This window comes from Melozone crissalis, unplaced genomic scaffold (assembly GCF_028551555.1).
Source record: "Melozone crissalis strain CALT ecotype California unplaced genomic scaffold, PUWL_Pcris_2 ptg000027l_1, whole genome shotgun sequence".
In the NCBI taxonomy this organism is placed as follows: Eukaryota; Metazoa; Chordata; class Aves; order Passeriformes; family Passerellidae; genus Melozone; species Melozone crissalis.
In genome coordinates, this window is record NW_026535805.1 from 35667381 (window position 1) to 35690006 (window position 22626).

The window sequence follows — 22626 nt, forward strand, 5'->3', positions numbered from 1 at the left end:
ATAGAGGAACAAAAATATTCTTGCAGCAAACCGAAAGTCAGCCTCTTCTCCAACTGATAATGCATGAATTTACTTCATCTTTTTTAGTCCAAGAAACTACTCTTACTCAAATTCTGAGAAAGAAATATATCCATTCACTCTGGCTGCTGATGTATAGATCCCCTAATTGTACAAGACATCAAAAAAAGAAAGCTCTGGTTCCTTAATAAGGTTAGCATACTAAAAGAAGTAGCTTGAAAATAAAATACATTTGCTAAGAGTGCACTTACAGAGACTGAAGTAGTCACAGATTTATATCATTGCAGACTGGAGAGAATAAAAATGCTCCATTTCTGAAAGTGTTAAGACTACTAAATTTTCCAGCAGTGACAGTATCTGACCAGTCACACACATCATTAATATTCAACAAAAACGTTCCCTAATGAAAACACAATTATTTTAATTAGTACTTTCATGAAGGTTCACAAATAAAGTACAGCAAGTAATTACATCAATAAAAGTTTCCATGCCCACAGTGCCCAAAAAACCACAAGACATACCTGATTACTGCTTTTGGCAGCAGAGTTGGTCTGAGCTGTACTTGAAGAAAGGGAATCAAAAAAGGCCTGATCAGCTAATGAGTTACCACAGCTAATGCCATCCTTTGCACCTTCTGTTATAATCTGAAATGGAAAAGGTTGAGAAAGATTTTTCATGCTTCAATTAACCAAATTATGCTTTATCATGTATAATCATCCTAACACTCATATCACTAGACTTTAAGATGTTTGTACATAACCTTTTTAAATTCAAATTCAATTGCATTTTTTAAAAGAAGCTGACAAGATACTCTGGAGGATTTACTTCCACACCAGATGGAACTAGGTTGCCTTACAACTACAACATACAAGACAGCTGTGGCAGTGAACACCTATCTAGAAATTGCTTAGGGAATAAAGGTTGTTAATGCAAGTGCCTGGAGACTGTTAACTCAGTGCTCAGGGGATGGATTTGGGCCAGTACGTTTAGAAAGCCAAAAGCTACCAGCCCATGAGCTGACCAACTGAAGCAAAAACACAAGGTCATGTGAGCCAGAGTGATCCTGCTTTCCCTTCCCCTCCTCACCCTTTTGTTTATTTTTTAATAAACACAGCACTGCTGAAGGAAGAGAGACACATGCCTTAAGAGGCTGCAGGAATTACAGCCAAGGTGTTCACCCACCTAACCAGCAACCTGCACACATGCAGACACTGGGCCATCCAAGAGAGAATGTGACTGCAGTCTTTGCACTGTGATCCCATTCCACCCCCAAAACAATACCACTGGCCTTTAAACAACAATCAGGACAACACACACTGAAGAGACAACAGAGGGTCTCAGTAAGAAAAAAAGCTGAGTAGTCCCTGGATTTGGTAACCCACATCCTGAGCCCCAGAAATGTGGCTCCATTCCAGATTTATAAGCACGTGTCAAGTCTGCCACAGCAACACCAGTGTATATATGCATTACTCATTTAACTTTCATATTGCTATCTTCAGACAGAAAAAAGCCCCAATTATTGGATTATGAGACCCCCAAAACCAAAGCAGATTCAAAAGAACTCATGTTCTGCAGATCAGCTATATTTACTATAGACAGCTTCCTCTTGCATTTCTTGGTAAACCACTAAGAAGCTCAGGAGCTTTGGATGGCACGTTTGCACTGGTGTCCAAAGCCAGTTGCTACAATTGCTACAATGAGACTATATATTCCAAGCCTTCTGTTTCAGCATTTCAGTTTGGGCAGCAAACCAGAGGATGGCCTTTTCAGCAGTTCTGCTTTCTTAGTGCTGAGCAGTGTAGTCACTTACCTCAACATAATCTGTTGGAACAAGTCCTCTCTCACCTTGGCTGTTTTTTCCTTCTAACCAGCCTCCACCAACATCCTAAAAGAATTAATATAGACATGATTTTGCTAGATGGATCCCACAACATGCTTCAAATAGCTCAGCAGGAAGCACTGTCCTGCTGTCAAATGTCAAATGCTCAGCAGGAAGCACTGTCTTGCTGTCAATGTTCAAAACACAGCTATGACTGTGAAACTGAACAAACTCACTCAAAGCTGCTGAAGCAGCAGATACTTATTTAAACAAAATGCAGATCATGTTGATTTTACACAACTATGCTGGACTTCAGATTTTAACAAGCATGAAGGGGAAAAATAATTGATTTTTCAGCACTTTTGATCATTTATGAAACCATCAATTGTCTGGCCACAGACTGCATATAAACACAGCTATTAGTATGTCCAATTCAATGAATTAATTTTAATCAACAGACTACATAGAAACAAGACGCAAAGAACAAAACTGTTGGTGATGTCTGTAAAACCTCTGCCTCATTTATTGAAGGTGCAGAGACATGTGATGAGTGAGAGCTATCACCCACAGAAATGTTAAGGCTATTCTCAAAAATTAAAAAAGCCACATGCCACGTAAGATCTGGACTGATTCTTTCCACCTCACATTTCTTTTCAGAAGCAGTCTTATGCTATTAGTTTAGAAGGAACTAACAACACTTCAGCTCTGATCTCAGTGGGACATCCTGATATTGTTTGGGGTTTTTTAGACACATATTCTGCATACACTACGAAAGCTCTGTAGACATTTGCAGTTAAGTTAATTCCAGGACAACATTATCTGGAATAAGCCAGCTCTGCTTTAAATCAACCTGTTTAGGGAACACACAGCTACATGTCAAGCTAGTTCACAGATGAAAATTGGAGATGTATATTCTAGACAGTGATTACTAAATTTTACATTTTCTTAATTTGCTTTTTAACTGATGTATTTCTTTATTCACAATTTTGTTCTTTCACTTCAAAATTTTATATAGTCCTGCACTTTACAGGCATTCCAATAAGGAGAAGCCTGCTTATGTATTCAAGATTTTATGCAGTAAAGATCAAGCAATTAGTGAAATAACAACTTGAATTTATTTTCTCTTACATACCTAAAAGCTTACTATTCAAGAACACAAAAATAATTAGACATCTCAGATTATAAATTCAACTAGCTTGGTTAAACTGCAAGAGCAATGACATCTTGAGCCAGAAGTCATATTTGCACTGCTACACTTGAAAGCAATCATTATGGGACTTACATGACTTCAACTATTGCCATCTAAACTTATCATATAAAAAAAGACCAGGAGCCTTAGGGGCAATTTATCATGAACACATAAAACAAAGTTTTACTTGGTTTTGTGTGTACTGCCTTAAGCCACAGATGCCTTGGTCAGTGAGAACTAGCTTAAAAGTGGTGATCTACTTATATTTAGTCTTACTTTTGTGAAATGACATTAAGGTCCTGAAGTCATTCAAAATGTTACCCCTGCCATAGAATGGCACACTATCCAAGAGGGTGTTTGCTCTGTTAAATATCTGCTTCAAGTATCTAAGATCAGTAGAACTAAAAATTATCAGGATTACACATGACTAGGATCTTCAAAGAATTGAGTTTATTCTGCAGAATGTGTGTGTTTTACACAAATGGATAAATAAGACCTTTTTTGTTTGTAGTTAGGTAGTTTTTGTTTGTATTTGTTTCAAAAGGCAAGCCTATTCACTAAGCCATATCATTACACAAAATCCAAAGCAGAATCAACTAATATTTTTTTAACAAGAGTAATTATATATGACAATTAAAGTACACTGAAATTCAAAATGTGGACATAAATCAAATGTCAGTGCTAAAAAGCCTATTCATTTAACAATGCCCTGATAGCGGTGTGATAGTATTGTCACCACTTCTTTCCTATGCCTTGTTCATATTTCTTTAAAGGACACCAAATTTCAGTAAAAAATTTTTGTTGTGAGTTGTTTACCAAACTTGGAATGCTGAAGTCATTGATTAAGAAACTCAAAACCGAGAAGTGAACTGGATGTCCCAATTTAAATGCAAGTGGCAAGCACATGAAAGATTACATACACACAAAATGTGCAATATTAGGCACACAAAAATAGACAAGGCATTCAGATGTACAAGCTATCACCACCATTAGTTCCTTCCTTTTACTTGTCTCTCAGCTCTGTTTAGAGGAAAACAAAGCTGAGTACATTATTATCTATGTGGGCACAGTTTGAGAAGGCCCCATCCTCCAAAACATTGCATTTGTTTCCACAAGACTATTAGAAAATTCTTTGCATTCTGGTTTTCTTTTTTTAATTCTTCAGGGAAGGGTAGCCAGGCCTTTCAGATATCACCAGCACCATTTTCCTTCCATCTGCTGATAGAAGTAGGTCAGGAACGTGCACTGAAGCAAATTCCATCTCAGTTTTCTTACCGGGTTGGTGATTGTGATGATCTCCCCTTCACTGACCGTCAGCTCATTGTTTCCAGGCTCAGCAGCAAAATCATACATAACACGAGCCTGTGTGTGGGAAAGAACATAACAGTGAGGCTTCCAGCTTCTGTGGAAGGTTTCATTAAGAAAGCATCAGCACAAATTATCCTTAACTTACAGAAATAGCCAGTGGGGGAAGGCTGAATGTACAAAGAGCAACTCAGCACATAGGAAGCTGACATTTCCTAGATTTGAACTGCACACTCAACAGTAACAACAACTTCAAGAGATAAAAATCTCATGTGGAGCTTGTTGGAGATAATCTACCACAAGGATTAAGACTGGTTGTCTTCGGTCATGTCCAGAACTACATGTACAAAGTTTTCCAGGGGAAGAAGGAAAAGTTCCTAACTTTAGCAAACAATTCTTCTTTTTTTTTTTTTTTGTTTTATACAAGACATATTCCAACTTCAATTTGGATAAAGGGAAGTAGTTCACAGAGCAAGCAACTCAGAAAAAGAAAAGCAAGTAACTGCAGATGTAAGTGACCACTGCTGTGCATAAAATGTAATATGTAAAATTATGTTTTGAGACTCTATGTGGGAAGAATTATGCAAATGCAGAAACAAGCAGTGAGACTAGACTTGTTATACCTGGCATGAGGAGGGAGGGAAAAACAAAACAAATCTAATTTTTAAGTGTTTAGATACACAAAGGCTTTGCTGTGCACTGACTCTGCTATTACACTACATAAAGAAATGTTTGAAACATTTGGTTTTACTAATAACATCATTCAGTGTACAGCAATGAGTTCCTTCTTGTACTTGGAGGGTGAGGAGAAGAAAAAAAACTAACCAAAAAGTAGTATTTTCAAAGTATATTCAAAACATTATTTTATTGTCAAAGGAGACAATAAAACAATTTCTGTTGAAAGAAAGCTATGTGATAGGAAAAAAAACCACTGAAAGACAGACATTTACCATCAGGTCTTGCCTGTCTCAAAACTGCAGGTTTTATAATCCTCAAAACTGAGGATTATAAAATCCTCACCCAGACACAACCTCTTACAGAAAACCAGAGGAAAATAGAACTTCCCACCCACACATTTTAATTTCATGAGTGTCATGTGGAAATACTTCTGGCCGGTCAAAAGATACTTTACTTCAGTGTAAATAAAAACAGTGCTGAGAAAAAACCAGACATGTTTCAGCTGTTCAGCTGTCAAATCTAACCCCAAACCACGTGCACAACAAATCGAACACCTGGTCTTCTCCAAGAGAAGCTGCTCTCCAACACTAGAGCAGCACAACATTGCAGAAAACCATGTGTCCTAAGCACTCTGAATGCTCCCTTGCATGAAAACTTTTCCCTTAGAATGGAGGCTTTCAGCACTTTCAGACTATGCCATGCAAAACAGAGATGAAGAGGTATAAACTGTGTTCAATAATAACACTGACTGCTTTCTTTCCAGCAGCACATCTGGCCTCCATGGAAATATAAGAATAAGCTGCTTTACTTTCCTGAAAAATGAACTGAAGAGAAGCAGCACACCTCTAGAAATACAAGAACATTTTAAGCAGGGGTGTACAAAGCACCACTCCCAGAGCTCTTCCCTCAGCAGTAGCCGATGGAAGTGTTGAACATGTCCTTTTTCCAGCAGGTTGCCAACATTTATCCACTTTCTGCAAGTCCATTAAACAGCAATCAGATGCTGGGCATCTGAATCATGAGAAAAGCAGGGAGTCTTTCTTTACCAGGGAGTCTTCTTAGCCTTTTTCAAGTAATACACCATAATATTAAATTCTTGCTTCTATTCACAGGAATGATGAGAGTTTGCCAGAAAAAAAGGCAACAGACAAATTTTATCAGCCTTCAAAAAAACTGGCAAAACATCCCCAGACCAGAATGGAAAGGTAAAAAGTATTACTTCTAATAAAAGAACAGATGCAAATACTAGATTCTCCAGATACAGCAGTGAAATTAAAGTTACTCAGAAAAAAAAAAAATTGAAGTATTCAGCTTGTAAAGAAAGAAAAAACAAAAAATACATAGAATTTATTAAAGTCATTATGCCAAAGTCCACTTATTGACCTGCTCTGGATGCCTGTTTCAAAAGTCAGAAAAAGTAGAAAACAGGGAAAAAATTACAAACAAACCTTGCTAACTACAGTTTAGGAAACTGAAAAACAAATTTAAAAAAAACCAACCCATTTGCAATGCTACAGAAATGGATTATTACAGAGCATTAAGAATTTGAGGAACATCTGAAACCTGGTCTGTATATTGACATTTCAAATACATTCCTCATCTTTTTCTGCCAGTACTCTCCATTACACCTGCATTTCTAGGCTCACTTGCCTAGGCTGGAAATGAAGACCTTAAGAATTTCTGGCAAGCAAGCTTTAACACTATCCTTCCACTGCTGAGTTTATAAACTCAACCAATTCCAAAGTAAAACTAAGTGACTAAATGTTTTTGCCCCAACTATTAAGTGTATAGTTAATGGAAAACCCCCTAGGCTTTTCCTGGACAGATACCTCAGCCCCAAATCTACTTAAATTTCTGTCAATCAGTTCCAAAATACTATAAAATAGAAAATGGTTTGACTTTCCAATAAGCTTTTTCCTTCTTACCAGCCATACATACTGTGTGTTTGCAACTCATGCAAAATTGCAAATGGGCATGGAAAAAAAAGCATTTAACAAGAAAAAAAATTTAGCTCCTTGGCACTGCAATATACACACTGAATATTAGAGCTAAGCTTAGGGACACTTTGAATATTCATAAAATGGGAATCTCTGATGAATTCCAGATCATAATCTGGATCAGTCCAGATTAATGAACACCATGAAGATAACTGCTTCAAAACACAGTTTATAAAGAATTGTTACAGTAACTGTTGTGTTTCATATTTACTTCTGATCATATACAAAAGGATCAAACCGTTCAAGAACTGGCACAGATTAAGCAGAACCCTGCCTCAGCATATGGCAAGAGGGAAAGGGTTTTCTGATCCCCAGCATCCCTGCACCTCTGGCATATACTGCAGTTTCTCCAGAATGAGTGGGAGCCAGCAGTTTTATCTACACGTCCAAGATGGGGGAAACCAGTAAGAGTTAAATGAAAATTAGCTTTTCTGCAGTATGGATATAAAAATTTAGATTGTAATAAAGGAAATAAAAAGGAAAATGGTAATTCTCAGTGTTGTATCATCATTCTTTGGAGCTTGTTCTACCTTCTGTAGTTACACAACTGGACTCTAGTTTCCCAATTTACAGATTTACTGACTTACTACAGTGTGAAGTCTCCCAACACTGAGCATTGCAATCAATAATTATTACTGTCTTTTTAGAATTATGATACAATCATACCTAGAAATATTAAAACACCAAAGATTCCCCATATTGAAAAGCAGTATCTAGATTACTGAAATATTATTCCTCTTCAGGCATGGAGCAGACTTCACCTTCCTCCACTACTTCTGTCCAAGCTGAGTGCTTCCCTGTTCTTCCCATAATACTAAAAACCAAAAGGAAAAAAACCCAACAACAAAAAACCAAGCATTTGCCAACTTATTTCTGAAAGCAAACATAAGACTATGCAACTCTACCTGTCAGTGTTAAGGCTCTTTAGCATAAATGAAGTGGGAAGGAAGTTGTCTAGCAAAAGTCATTAAAATAAATCTCCAATGAAAGGTTATACTAGTGCTTCACTAAGTTACTAGACGAATATCCAAGATCTCTACAGACATCCTGATCCGCTGGCTCCTGCTGGATGCCCCCCAGAATCTTAAAAGAGGTGATAAAGCAACAGAAACACCCATTCCTCATGAGAAGAGCCTTTCTGCCATTTCCAAGATATTCCACTCAAGGCTAGGCTCAGATAGAAAAGCACCTCACCCCAAAATTGAACAATCCTGATGTGCACAGGGCCACCCTTGCCTGCATTACAGTTAGCTGCAGCAGGGTAGCTCTGTCACGGAGAAGGACAGTGGAAGCCCCTGTGTATTCCTCAGCAGCCATAAGCAGACAGGCTGACAGCTAATGCACATCAGTTGTGCTCAGAGCAGCCTTTACAACACCTTCCCGGCCTCAGCCTTCCTTGAGATCAATGATCAACGACCCACATAGAATCACTACTGGTTTTTCTTTAAGTTCACACTTCTGAAGCAAAATGTTTTTGTAATGCTGGATTTCCTGACTGCAGTGCAGCAGTTCTGCATCTAAATATGCTTTATAGCACAAAAATTGGAGAAGCCTCTAAAAAATTGGACACGCCTTTGAAAATGCTTTCCCTACACACAGGACTTCATTTGTATTAGGAAGAGATCTAGTGTTACACCATAGATTCATCTGTTTCAACCATGTGTTACAATTTAGGAAACTTGTACCACAACTGCTTTTCTCGGTCAGCTGGCACTGGCAGACAGTACAAAGGAAATATCCATAGCATGAAATTCCCATAACTGCACACATTTCTCTTCACAGTTGGCACTTCAGCAGCTCAGAGCTTCAGCCACTCTGCACTGCTCTTGTCAAGAGACAGGGATTCACAGGTTTAAATTGCCTGGTGCCACTGTCAGAAATACAACTGCTGTGTCACAGCAGCAAGATGGCAACACCTCATGCTGGTGGCAGCAGTTCCCATACTGACAGAAAGAGGATCAAATTCTGGATTTCTCTTTTGGGAAGTATACGAGGCAGGTAAGTGCAGGTTTCTCTAAAACCTGCATCCACTGGAGGAGCAGAAACCATAATTTGAAAAGCCTGGCAGAATGCAAAAAATAAAATAAATAATTTTTTTAAAATAAAGAAAAGTTAGTCATTAGCATTGGCTCTAAACAAGTCAAAGTTCTCACATTTTAAATGGTCGTGTCAGTGAGAGGACTTGAACTTTTCTTCTAGGACAGCAGCCTAAGCTTTTAGCTGGGATGAACAACAAAGGGCTTTTGGTCACCTCAAGTAACTCCAGTAACACATCTGGTATGAATAAACTTCAGAACAGCTTGCTACAAAAACTGCTTCAGTTAGTACAAATATTCTTCAGTAGGTCTAGTAAGCCTTTGAAATCTGCTGCTTGTGAAATACTGATAAGCACTATGTTGCTCACACCTGGAAGCATAGAAGAGGAAAATGCATTTATTTCTTCCCAGACTTCATTTTATTAGTTATCTTCTAAAAGCTTTTTGGATGTGGGTTTGCTTTTTAGTACATTTCTTGTGAGGTTTCTTTCATTAGTTTTTTTTTCAGAATTACTTTTTCCCACAAATATTGCTTTTAGAAATAAAATATTCATTCTAAAGGGCAGTTCTAAGATAATAAAACAGAAATAGCATAGCTGGGATACAGGTTGGGATCTCAGAATTGGAGAAACTAAGAAAGCAGAAAGAAAATAATAAAGACAAAAACCTACCTGCAAATACATCACTTCAGAAATTAGCAGTATATTTTGATTACTCCTAAAGAATGGTTTAAAATGAAGCATTTAGTCTAAAGAGTGACAATACTCTTCCACACAAAAAACAATTAACTTAAAACTATTTTTGCATTTTCTTTCCCCTGCTAATCTTTCCCAGCAATTTGCCCTGTGATTCCTGTCTGTAAAAAACTAGTGGTTTGTAGGTATTTTACTGCTTAGAATAAGTGCAAGACATTTGACTTGTTATCAGCTGAAGCAGAAGCCTTAAACCCCTGGCTGTCCTCACTGTGCCAGTGAAGCTCCAGGGGAGACTCGGGGTAGGCACAGAGCTAAATGACAGCTCAGCCATTGTTTTGTCTCACCATTCACAGACTACTCAAGTTGCCACGTTTTAATCAATGCATCTTTGAAAAAACTCTCCACAGATCAAAACACATGCTAAGTCCCTCTGTGGAAATTATAGGGAATTTTGCAAGAAGTTTAAAAGGGCTGGTGTCCAAAATGTTGAGAAAAACAGTAAGAACACAGGAATACAGACAGGAGCCCCTCGTGTCTTTCCCACCTCAGAGGACTGAGGAGACCAGCTTTCTTCCAACAGTGCCTAACATTTTGGTAGATTTAATAATTTCCTTAATAATTTCAGCATGAAATCTAAGCTTGTTCAAAAGCTAAGTGCCCCAAGTCCGAAGATATTTTCACTGCATCATCTTCATCAATGAATCTTACAATGGTTTGGGTCAGACTGACCTTAAAGATCATCTTGTTTCAGCAACCCTGCCATGGGCAGGGACACCTTCCACTACACCAGGCTGCTCAAAGCCCCATCCAGCCTGGCCTTGAAAATATAAAAAACATTTATACTACCAATGAAGGAAACATCCAGGGCTATGATTTGACCAAAAAAATGCCTTTTCATTTTAGTCCCTCTATCAGACTGCAAGGCAAAGTGTGCATTTGGACAGCCTATGCAGAAATATCAAGTGGCTCCTCAAGTGCTATGCCCCTCAGCCTGGAGAAGCAGCTCCTCTCTGTCCTGACTGTGGTAAAGAAATGTCTACATGTTCCTCTCACAGGCTTTCCTAAGAGAGAAGACACAAACCAAACACTGACAATAGAAGAATAAGAGGACACAAGGGACACTGTCTTCTAAGACAGACTCCTACAGAAACAGTACCTTAGGAATTCAAGAGATTATCCATTATACTAGCAACTGCAAGTAAAGTGATAAAGATTTATTATGAAAGAGACACCAATGTTTATCTTTTTAACTACTATAGAGAAACTGGAGAAAATGTATATTGCTTGTATTGGACTAGGCATCACTCCTTGTGCATGTGTTCAGCAACATCTGCCTAGAAAACTAGCTTGAAGAAACTGGAACATTTTATACTATGATTTTATTAAACAATAAGCAAAAAATAAAATTCACTTAATTTAATTAAAACCTCCCTTTAGTATTACATTTCTTTTCAACACAATTTTGTTTTGGTTTTAGTAACATCAGAATTAAAGCAAACTCATCCAAAAAGTAAAACTAAATTCAGTAAAGAACTCCATTTCTGGATGAAGAGAGAAGTTCACAGTATTCAGGTATCATTACTCCAAGTTCCCTCACCAGCTCTAACTGCTGGATCCTCACATTACTCTACAAACTTACATTAAAAATGTCTCTTGACCCATTGGCTCACTTTCCTCTGGGCAATTTTTCAACTCTAAAATAAGTTCACTAGCCTGCAGCTAATCATTTGAAGTCAGCAGTATTGACTACAAGCATATTAGAACTTAATTAAACACAGACAAAAATCTAAGAAACAAGGACTTGTGTAATTTCTTCCCACTACTAAAATATGCTTGCAGACAGATGCAAAACTCAGAAGTTGCGTGTGCCTACAATATTTCAGGCAGGTATTTAATTATTTATACTGGATTAAAAGGTCTATCTCATATTGGAATTGACAACAAAATATGAAGTGTTTCCAAAAAAGTACAACCCACAAAGTCTGACACCTTTATATGGTAAGGGACAGGAAGGCAATACTCAATTCCCACCAACATGCATGTGGTTTAAACCACTGGCACTTCTAGAATTAGAATGGAAGTAAGAAAGAAATGTCTAGGCAAGTTTTCAAGTGTTAAAGAGACTTGGAAATGTTTTCTGTAGTAATAAAGACAACAGCTTACTGGCCACTTCAGCAACTTGGGCTTTCCTCAGTGAGGACTGATTAACTCTTTGGATCTACCACACAGGACTTCACAGTCTTGCTGAAAATAATTGTTGGTCATGAAAGACCACCTAAACTTAGTTCAGACTAGTCCCACTCATTTTTTGTTTCATATTTTATTTTTGATTCACAGAACATGAGCTTCTTTACAGCTGTCTACCTGTCAGCAAACATCACCACACCCCAAAGCCCAGTGAAAAGTGCTCCTGGCCAGCATTACAGGCAGAATGCACACCAAGAACTTGCATTCAAGTGAATTCTGACACAGGAAGCCTCTTGTTCAACTCAAGCATCTGGAACTAAAAGTCATTGATGCAGAATGAGGTCTAAAATGGTTATATGACTAAGATCTCTTAAAAGTGTTAGAGTAAAACAGATCTTAAAATTGTAAGATGTTGAAACAAATTACAGCTGCTTTCCATGCAGTTATAAGCCAGGTGGGTAAATAAGCATGCCACAGAGCATCAAAAAAGCAAAGAGAAACTGTGATGTTTTCCAGATTTACAGCAGTGCTTAAAAATATTAGTCTGAGAACTATCTATAAGCAGTTCAGTGGTTTAAAAAAGCAGCATATTTTCAGAATAACTACCATGCACTACTAAAAGAGGTGCTTGGTTACATTTTGGTGTTCATAGTGACTTATTTATGGAGTATTGTCAGACCCAAGAACAGAATCTCCAAGCACCCAAGCAACACTGAAGCAAGGGAAATTCAGCTGCAGAAATACATTCAAGACACCCATGTGATTTAGAGATATTTCTAAATACTGACTCAGATACTCCTCTGAATCACATCTGAGCTTTCCATTGGGTTAAGCACCTGAAAAGCTTTTTTCTTGTTTAAAACATTACTTATAAACTAGTCATCAATTAAAAATGTACTGCAAAACTCCTACCATGAGTGAGGAACTCCAGTGATACCAGACCTTTTCAGAATCAATTTATTGCACTGCTCCACCTGCCTGGCCTTCCCCATGTTTTCCTTTCTGAATACCAACCTTTCCCAGATCCTCAGATAAACTGGGGACTCAACAATTTTGAATTTGATAACATTAATTCCAGTTTCACCATGACTCCAGCAATGTATATAAATGCAGCAAGTGTATAATAAAAAGTGTATAATAAATGCAGCAAGTGCGGTATGGGTTTGTATTTACGGATGTCAGGCAGGATGCATTTATCTCAAGTGTGATTAAAATCTCTGCCTAGATTAATCATTACTGTACCTCTCAAATCAAACTGCAAAACTTACAACTGTTTGCTGAACCAATCTTTAATGGTGTGTTTCAGAAGCCTGCTGTGCCAAGTCCCCTAATGTTTGCCTGAAACTTCAGGGCACAGTTCTGCCCCAAAGAACAGAGTCAGTAAGATGTGAAGGTTTCAGAAAAAGCCAGCAGCATTCACCAGAAAAATTGCCACATTGTGACCTACTCATTAAGACAGCCTGTAGTCACACAACAGTGCTGCCTCTACGAGAGCAGAGATTAGAAAAAATTAGTAATTATCTTAATAATTGGAGAGGGACAAAGTTTCACTAAGGCTATCTAGCAAACTTTAAGCCCTTTCAGACTCAGCACACTATTACACATTGTGCATCTCAATGTACCACATGCACAGGCCACTCCTGAAGCAAATGAATACCTGGCAAAGCAAACTAAGTGCATGTTAAAATACTGCTGCTTCAAATAAACTTCATAAAATACAGAATGGAATAGCTGTACTACTCTGAAGTCCCAAACACTGGTAAATATTAATAGGAAAACACGTGCTGAATAGCGTGCTCACTGAAAGCAGCTGGGAAGGAATGTGACACACAGCAGGATGAGCTCTCCACATGGAATTCTGCTAAATTCTCTGTTACTTGAGTAACCAACATTAATCAATATACTAATGTTTTCTTATATCTCAGTTCTTATTAGAAACACTTCTTTGTAAATGCCTATGTTTACTTTCATTTTATGAACACAAGTGAGGAAACAGCTACATTACCATCTTATCAGATGAAGCTTCTTTACTTTAGAAGTGGGCAAGGTTCACATTTTTTGGGTTCTAAAGTATCCAAGCCTACAGCTATTTTAGGCTTCTCTATTGGCAGTGTAGAAAAGTACAAGATCCTGTAAGATAACAAACTTTATTTCATGATAAATGGCAGCTCAAATAGGCAAAGCTCAGTCATTAGACCTGGCCAGAGAACACCCAGCACTTGAACTGGACATTAATGACCTGCAATTTAATGCAATGTGCACACTAGCAGTGTAGGCATATCCCACTTTAACGCAAAGAGTTAGAAAAAAAGAAGAAAAAGAATGCTTGAAGAGATGCATTTAATAAATAAAAAAAAAACAAACCAAGAGATGTAATGAATGACAGAACTGGATTAAGTCATGCAACATTGAAAGTTTGACAGAACACCTCACAAACTTTTCTTGTACCAGCAACCTTTACAGTGACAGAAAGCATCAAAGAAGTCTGAAAAGAAAGTTAGAACTTCTGCTTCCTTATGAATTACTAGAAAATTTGGCAGCTTGACAGAATGTGCCAGAGCTGTTGATAAAAAAATTGTCATTCAACAACCTTCATACAAACATCCAAGACTGTGGTCTAGTTATTTGCAGCAAGGAAGATGTTTAATTTTGTATTCCACAAGCAATCATTTTCAGAAGAAAAATACAGGGCTATTAAGGAAGGAAATTACAGCACTGCTGAAAGAAGTGTGCTGTAACTAGGTAAGCACTAATTACATTATATTATCATATGTAATTGCAATATTCAGTTACTGAATTAAACCTTGACCCCCCAAAAAAAGAACCAATGCAGTGGAGGAAATATGACATTTAAGACATTTAAGCTTCACTCTCAAATCCCATGAAGTTATAAGGTGAAGTGAAGCACCTCATCAGTCATTGCCTTACTGCTGCAGAAAGATGAACTGTATAGGCTCTTCAGGCAATACTAGAATTTAAATAAGAACTAGAAAAAAACAATAAATGTAATAGTCTTATATTAATTGTCTTTCTTCTGGAAACCACTTACATAATCACCACAGAGGGAAAAAAACCCCAAGCTCATCATGCAGGAGGGAGGTACGGTCTAAAGCTATTCTAAGAGCATTTTTATAGCTGTTCTTGCAAATTAGCCATTTTGTTCTGTCAATCAGGAAAGCAAACACATTGCTTGAATTGAGATGACAACTAATTTTTGCTCTGAACAATGAGAACTGCAGTCTCAGAAGGCTGGGAAAAGCAAAGCAAGTCCAAAACCTACAGTGTTTAAACACAGATACCATATGAATACACAAAATAAAAGCACAACAGTTCCCATGCCAAGGAGGAGCAGATGGCAACTCAGAGCAGAAGTCAGTGACTCAATGACAAGTCATAAGAAATAAGACCCATCAACCAGTTCTTCACCAGTCTCCACTTTTTTACAGGAGTGGGACTGAACGATTTCAGCTGGGCAAGTCCCACTTGCAGAAACCCTGGGCCAGCCACGGCTGCCTCTCCCCAGATGCAGCTGTTTTGCTTGGGCTCCCCAGAGACCTCCCACAGGCTGCGCTGCCCATCTTCTCACCACCTCCTCCTCCTCCCAGCCACCTATTTTGCACATTGGAAACCCCTCCCATGCAGTGGCTTCCTTTAAAGGGCAGGACCTGGGGGAAGAGCTGCTGTAAAATACAGGAGGAAACAGATTTTACCCACAAAACACATGTTCACACGCAGAGTCGCTGGTTTGACTTTACCCAGCACACTTCTATGAGCACACACCCTGTTACCAGCAGTGCCCAGGATGGCTCATGTGCCCTTCATACCGTGCCATGTCCCAAATGCCTCCTCACAACTACACAACAGCCGGACCAGGCTGCATAAGGGCAGCTCCCTACAGGAAGAGTTGTTCCTTGTGCCCTTCTCCCCTTACTGTGGGTCTTACAGAGGACTATCTGCCAAAGTTAAATGATTCTGGTCTTAAATGTATTTTTCTTTTTTATATATGTTGTTGACAGAGGTTTCTTATTCAGACAAAGCTCAAAGATAAGGAAGGTTTGGGAAAGAAAGTGATAATGCTCAGAGTTTAAGCATTATGTGTAAGCAATATGCCTTTTTTTTTCCTCTCTCTTCAGTAGCACTTGAATTTTGCTTATTGGGCTACTACAAGATTGCTCTGTTGTTTAAACTTTCAGTTACTTGGGAAGCTCCTTTCCAATCACAAACTGCTGAGAAAGCAGGAATGCAACTAAAGAAAATAAAAGCACAAGCTCTGGTTTTCAGCCCTCCAAGAAGTGAAATTCGTAAAGTGAAGTAAAGTGAATTCGGAGAAATTGTCATTGTGAAACACACTTTGAAATAGAAGAGGTTTAGCTTTAAATGCTGAACATTGCAATAGCTATTTACTTAAAATAATTCTAGATATCAAAATGCTCATCTGTTCTACTGCAGGGCTGGTTGAAACAAATCACTCCCACTATTTTACAGTCTCTTCTCTATTACCTGCTTTTAAAATGTTTTGCAAGACTGCTTCCAACATCATAAATGTTACAATTGCTTGTAAATTTAATACAGGAGGGAACCCACATATTTGAAATGGCAAAATTCTCAAATGATTTTTACCTTGGTGATCTCTGTAAACCTTTAAATTTGCCAGATGCCCTAATCAAATAAGGAGAGGTTTACTGAATATTCACTCTTTAAGGACTTTTTTCAAGACCTGAGAATCTGAGGAGGAAGATAATTCAGAGGAAAACCTTGAAAGAATGCAGTAAAATAAACCTTCTTACCAAGGTACAGTTACCTGTAAAGCCTTATTGCCAAAGTAATACTAATATATGAGAAATTCTACCAGAGTGAAAACTTGAAACTCTGAATCTATAAACCAGATGTAGCCTACGACATTTGATACCAGACTTCCTTCTCTTTGGCTGCTGTAATCATGTTTTTAAATGATGACCTCTGGTAATGAGTCTCTGATGACTCTGCCTAGGTGCTCAAAATAACTTTGAAAAACTGAGTCAGAGGAATCATTACTCAAGCACAGCATCACTCAGAATCTTACCAGCTCTCCAGCACAGAAATGAGAAACCTTGAACTGGTAATTCCTGCAATTTAACACAAACCACGTATCACTGAACCTTTAAAAGACCATAAGGCCGGACAGAAAGACAAAAGAACAGAAAACCTGTGTCTTCATAAAATAACTGTATCAGTTCTCATGCTCATCCTAGCATCTCACTCCTCCAATAGGTCAGGAATCTGTGGTTAATCTGCATTACCAAACATTTTGCCCTTCTCTAGTCATCTTGTTTCCCCTTAAAAAACAAACCACCAAACCAAAATAATCTAAAGAGCCCCAGGAAGTACCCCCACATCTACTTAATACTAGCCTAAAAGACCCAAACAACATTTTCCATCCTTAGACTGTAACATCAAAATCATTGCTTCATGTAATAATTTTGTTCCATCACAACCTACATACACAGATCATCTGTGATCTCATGTTTTGAATTATGCCTTGTTTTGCTTGAAATAATGGAACATGTTGAATGGATTAGGACGTGATCTGCATAGAAGAGGATCATCCCAACTCACAGATGCCTTAAGATTTATTAACTGAATCTTCCTTTAAGATGAGATTTACAAAAGGAGTCTATTTCCAAAGTTAGGACAATGCAGAATGCAGATTAACAGAACACAAAGTCTGGGTATTTTGGAGGGTTTAGCACAGAGGAGTGCTTCACTTCCCTACTGCAAATCAGAACAAGGAATTGTTTCTAACCAACTCAAGTGATGGTATAAAGGAAAATGTGGGATTCTTTGGGAAGCCTTACACTGCTGAGAGTAACAGAGAATGAAAAAGAAAGATGAAAGGAAAGATATACACTTAGGGATAATAATCTTTAAGGCTAATGTGTTGTTACCTTTTCCTCCCTGAAATTTTCATATGTAAATCATGACCTTCCTTTACCACAACTAAAAGAACCATGCTGAATTCAACTATACCTGGCCAGTGACATTAAAAGAGAAAATCCAACGTGATTAGATGGACAAGAAAGCCTTGAATAGCATTTCCTTGTTTTAGAAGTACTGTTAAATTGTATCTTCTTTAAAGAACAGAATATTTAGACTAAGCTTTCATTTCAAAGGGCTTCCTCCCACAAAAAGGGGCCCAGCCCTGAAAACAGAACCAGATAAATGAGTCCTCAAAGTACACAAACCATTGAACAATCAAGAACACAATGGTGAGATATAAGTGCCCTTAAAGTTATAAAGAAAAAAAAACCTGTTGGAATTGACAGTAAGAGGGACCCAACTTCACAAAGCTTATCAACAACTGCCTTATGAAATACCTCTCTTGGGAAAGCAATGTCACCAACATCAACAATGTTACACAAATAAATCAGCTCCTAGTTTCAACTTCTAAATTAAAACTCTCACCACATGTTATCAGCACAGGTTCCAGAAGAACTGGAAGAACTGTCTGCCCAGAACCTATTCAGTTCTCTCACTTCCTTCTGAAATCAGGGCTTAACAAATGGCAAAACATCAGCCTTTTCAAGAAAAGGACTTGCCTACATTTTAAAATAATAAATAAGTTTTAAAATAGGCTAAGGTAGAGGAACGTTGTTTAAAAGCCAGCATATTGCTTCCTGACATTTCTAGCTCTCCCTATTCAATGCAGCTCAAAAACAAAAGAAAGGACATGAGTAAATCTGGGACTTGGCAAACTCCAGTGGGGAAAGAATAGGAAAGGCCAAAGAAACCACGAAGGAACAAATATAAGAATGACAATTTCACCTGTGGCTTTTGTAAGCAACTATGACAGAAACATTTACCAAACTGCATCTTCCTTGTGACCAAGTTTAGAAAATTTTTTAGGCTCAGGCACTTTCTGTGTCACATCATTTGTGACACAGTTAAAAAGAAGGAATTAGTAAGGTTAACTCTGCTTCTGAAAAGCATCCAAAATCAAAGTATCTAGCTTAAATCACCGGTTCTTAAATGTGGACATGAAATTGCTTTACCTCTGAAGTTGGGTTCAGTTAAATGACTGTGAAACTCCAGAAGTCTCCTAAACAACCTTCTTCTTTTTTCTTATTTTGATAGGGCCTAACATTTGTTTCAGTTTTTTGAGCACATAACCTTGAGCAAACCACCAAGTCCACTGCCAAGCTACAGTAAGGATCTAGCCAACAGAAGAACTGCCTCCAGAAACCTTAGATCCTCCATTTCCCATTTATATTTTCACCCTTCTCTGTGAAAGTCTCCTGCTGCCAACTATACCACCCCACTCAACCTTCTGTATCACCTCTGAGCAAACTTTCAACTACTGCAACTACCTAGAACTGGAAAAATGACACCACTGCTTCCATTCAGTGAATATTTTCGCTGTACCTTACTGTACCTTAAAAACAGGCCTGACAGGTGTTGGAGTAGACTCCTGGGATGTCCATACAGCATGGGATGTGGAGCAAGAAAGGAGAAGGAGCAATGGCCACTGCTAATTTAGCTCACAACATCAGGCACAGCCTCCACAGCCTTCAGAGTGCTTAAGGCCTGTTTCGACAGAAGGCTCCCTACCAAATTGCTAGCTAACAAATATGCCAGGAAAGCATCAGTAAAGGCTTCTTGGTATGAAAATAGTAGTCCTTTCCCCTAAAAGCTTTGATTGTTTCAATAAGAAATGCATTGCTTTTGAATGGTACAGAGAAGAGCCAGCACATTACCCAACCATATATCACATCTTCATACATGAAAACTCAAGGAATTTAATTGCTCTGGTTTATCAAAGTGGGAGCAAGAAAACTGGCCAAGGATTACATGCTAGCTATGGAAGAAACCCCTATTTGCATCCTTCATCCTCACAAAATCTAACACCTCGATTCAAGCATTTGTAAATCTTGTAGAGAAAATGATAAATCTGAAAAGAGAAGCTGGGCAAGTTCAGATTCAAAAGAAAGATGTATCAACAGCAAGAGAGATGATTTAAAAACAACAACAAAAAAGACAGACTGAATTTTCCGTCATTGAAAGCATTCAAATCAAGACCGAATTTACCCCCAGCCCTCCTTGGAAAGTATATTCTAGTTTAAACAGGAATCAATTCAGGAAGCACTAACAGCCCATGCAGCACAGGCCAGGCAGACTGTCAGTCACCCTTTTCAGCTATATAGGATTTGACACCATTAAAGTTCAAGAATTCATACTCCAGACAACTATAGTTTAGTTTTGTTAACATTTCACATAAAATACAAACACACCTTGCATATTTCTTTCAAAAAGAGGCAATTTGTGAAGGAGCACAAGCAGAAGGTGAGAAATTTGTTTACAATTTAAAAACCAAAAATTTACGTTCCAAATGAAATGGTGACTGGTTAGTTGGCTGAGCTCCTAAAAACTGTTTTTTCAGCCAGTTACTCCCTTACCCTGCTCAAAAAGACAATATATCCTTTACTATAGCTGACGTTTGCACAACATGAACAAAATAAAATCCAAACCAGGGCAGTTTGCAGAGAGGGACCCATCTCCTGGGCAGAGCTCACAGAAAATAAAGTAAGCTTTTCTTCAACACTGCTCAGAGTTACCAGCATAACAAAATAATAGCAATAAAATACCAAAATACTCTTTCTTGACTACCACTTACCAATTTTAGCCTTCAAGTCAAAGTATATTACCATATCTTGCAATGTGTAGAATGAAAAAAATTGCACCACCTGATTTTAAGCCAGTCTGGATTAGGAAGTCAGAAATTATATGCCCTTCCATCTGGGGCCATAATGTTTCCAAAAAATATTTAAAGAACAGCAAAGTGAAAGTTTCCTAATGTATGAATAAAATGGATCATGTATTCGGCACAGAACACAGGATCCCGTGAGGAGAGTGTACCTCAAAGTGAGCTGAGAATCAGTACACTGGTTTAGTACAGTACCTGCTTCACATACTGTGTATTATGTGGTATATACTCACCAGAAGTAATTTTCTTGCTACCTACAATCGTTAGATTGAGTAAAAAATATTCACACACACATCCCATGAATTACTGGAACTCACCAATGTAAAAACCAAGTCTATTAACAATATTCTAAAAGCTCAACAGAAACATAAATTTCACTATATTGACTATATTCACTGTATTTTTAAACTGTCTAAGTGATTTTGAAACCTAAAATCAAGTTCTCGGTGCTTCGGAAAAAGTTAATCCAAACTCGAGCCACCGTCAGCTTACATGGTTACAAAGACAGCTACTTATACACTAAATCTGACACATTCAAGATGTGGAATTTCTTCAGAACTGAGAAGAGCAACATAAATAGTGCACTGTATGAGAAAGGCCTCAGTAAAAGGAAGTTTTTTAAACTGCTAGCCAACCTAATGGAATCAGGTGACTCAAAGTAATACTTCAAATACCAAAAAAGTCTTCCTGAGATACTTAGACAAGTCACAGATGAGTTGCTGGTGCATGTTAACTCACACCTACACAAGCAGAGATGCTTTCATCAACCAATATAATAAACAAATATTGCTTGTTTAGAAAGGGGCCACTTTCAGATAGGATGGGCTAATTTTGACAGCAGATTAGCAGCATTAGCAGCAGATACTGTTGAAGAACTGAACAAAACTATTTAACTTCCTGTCTTTTTTTTTTGTTGCTGTTGGGTTTGTTTTTTTTTTTTTTTTTTCCGCGTGTAAAATCACAGCTTACTCTTAAGAGGTCGCGCAGTGCGGGCCCTGTGCTCCCACCAGAGACACCGCACAGCCACCCCCGGATGCCACCGAGGGGGTCAGCATCAGCTGCCCTGACGAGCGGGCCGGGACAGCCGGGTCGGGACAGGACAGCCGGGCCGGGACAGGACAGCCGGGCCGGGACAGGACAGCCGGGCCCGCCGGTGGCCGAGGCCTCTCCCAGCGCCCCGCCGCTCCCCGGCCAGGGCGGCAGCGGGGCAAGGGGCGCCCGGGCTGCAGGAGCAGCACCCTCGGCCTCCGGCGGCTCTACGACCCTACAGTCGTTCCGCCGAGGAGCGGGGACGGAGGGGCACAAACACAGCAGAAAAACAACTTTCCCCCGCCCCGGAGTCGCCGAGCCCCGAGCAGGGGCCGGGCAGTGGCGCCGAGGCCCGAGCGCGGCGCTCCCTCCGTCCCTCCCGCGGCCGGCGGCAGGCTCCGGGGAGGGACCGGCTCCCCCGGCCCGCAGCCCGTCCGCCCGGGACCCCCGCCCGCCCGGCCGGGCCCGCTGGCGCAGAGCCCCGGGCGCTGCTCACCTTGGTGGCCATGGCGCTGCCGGCGGGGCTGCGCTGCCGCTCTGCCCTCCCTCTCTCTCCGTGCCGCGGCTGCTCGCTCGCTCGCTCGCTCGGTTGGTCGGTGTGTCCGGCCCGCCCGCCGCCGCCGCTGGGCCGCGCAGGCGGCTCCTCCTCAGCGTCCCCGGCCGCCGCCGCCGCCTCCTGGGGGCCGCTGTGCGGCTCAGCAGCCAAGCGCCGGCGCTGGGCAGGCGGGGGCTGGTGTGGCCGCGCCGCGATGCCCCCGCCTCGGCCGCCCTTTCCGCCGGCTCGGCTCGGCACCGGGGGGCAATGGCGGGGCTGTGTGCCCGCAGCCTTTCCGGCAGGGCCCGGGGGAGGGAGGCACCCGCCGCGCCGCGCTGATCCCCGGGGGAGCCGCCCCGGCCGGTCCCGGGGGCGATGGGGGCGGGCGGAGGGAGCTCGCC

At 39.8% G+C, this 22626-nt stretch overlaps 1 protein-coding gene across 2 annotated transcripts in view; it reads right to left on the bottom strand.

The window, feature by feature from the left end:
• The window catches only part of SNX9 (sorting nexin 9), a 61084-nt gene extending 38794 nt beyond the window's left edge, over window positions 1–22290 (bottom strand). For both annotated transcript variants that reach the window (XM_054279552.1, XM_054279551.1), the window contains exons 1-4: window positions 22187–22290; window positions 4302–4388; window positions 1829–1903; window positions 540–662 (exon numbers count right to left, since the gene is read on the bottom strand). In XM_054279552.1, coding sequence (XP_054135527.1) covers window positions 540–662; window positions 1829–1903; window positions 4302–4388; window positions 22187–22198 — 297 coding nt within the window. In that variant the 5' untranslated portion in view covers window positions 22199–22290. The remainder of the gene's footprint in view (window positions 1–539; window positions 663–1828; window positions 1904–4301; window positions 4389–22186) is intronic.
• Between the last annotated feature and the right edge of the window lie 336 nt (window positions 22291–22626).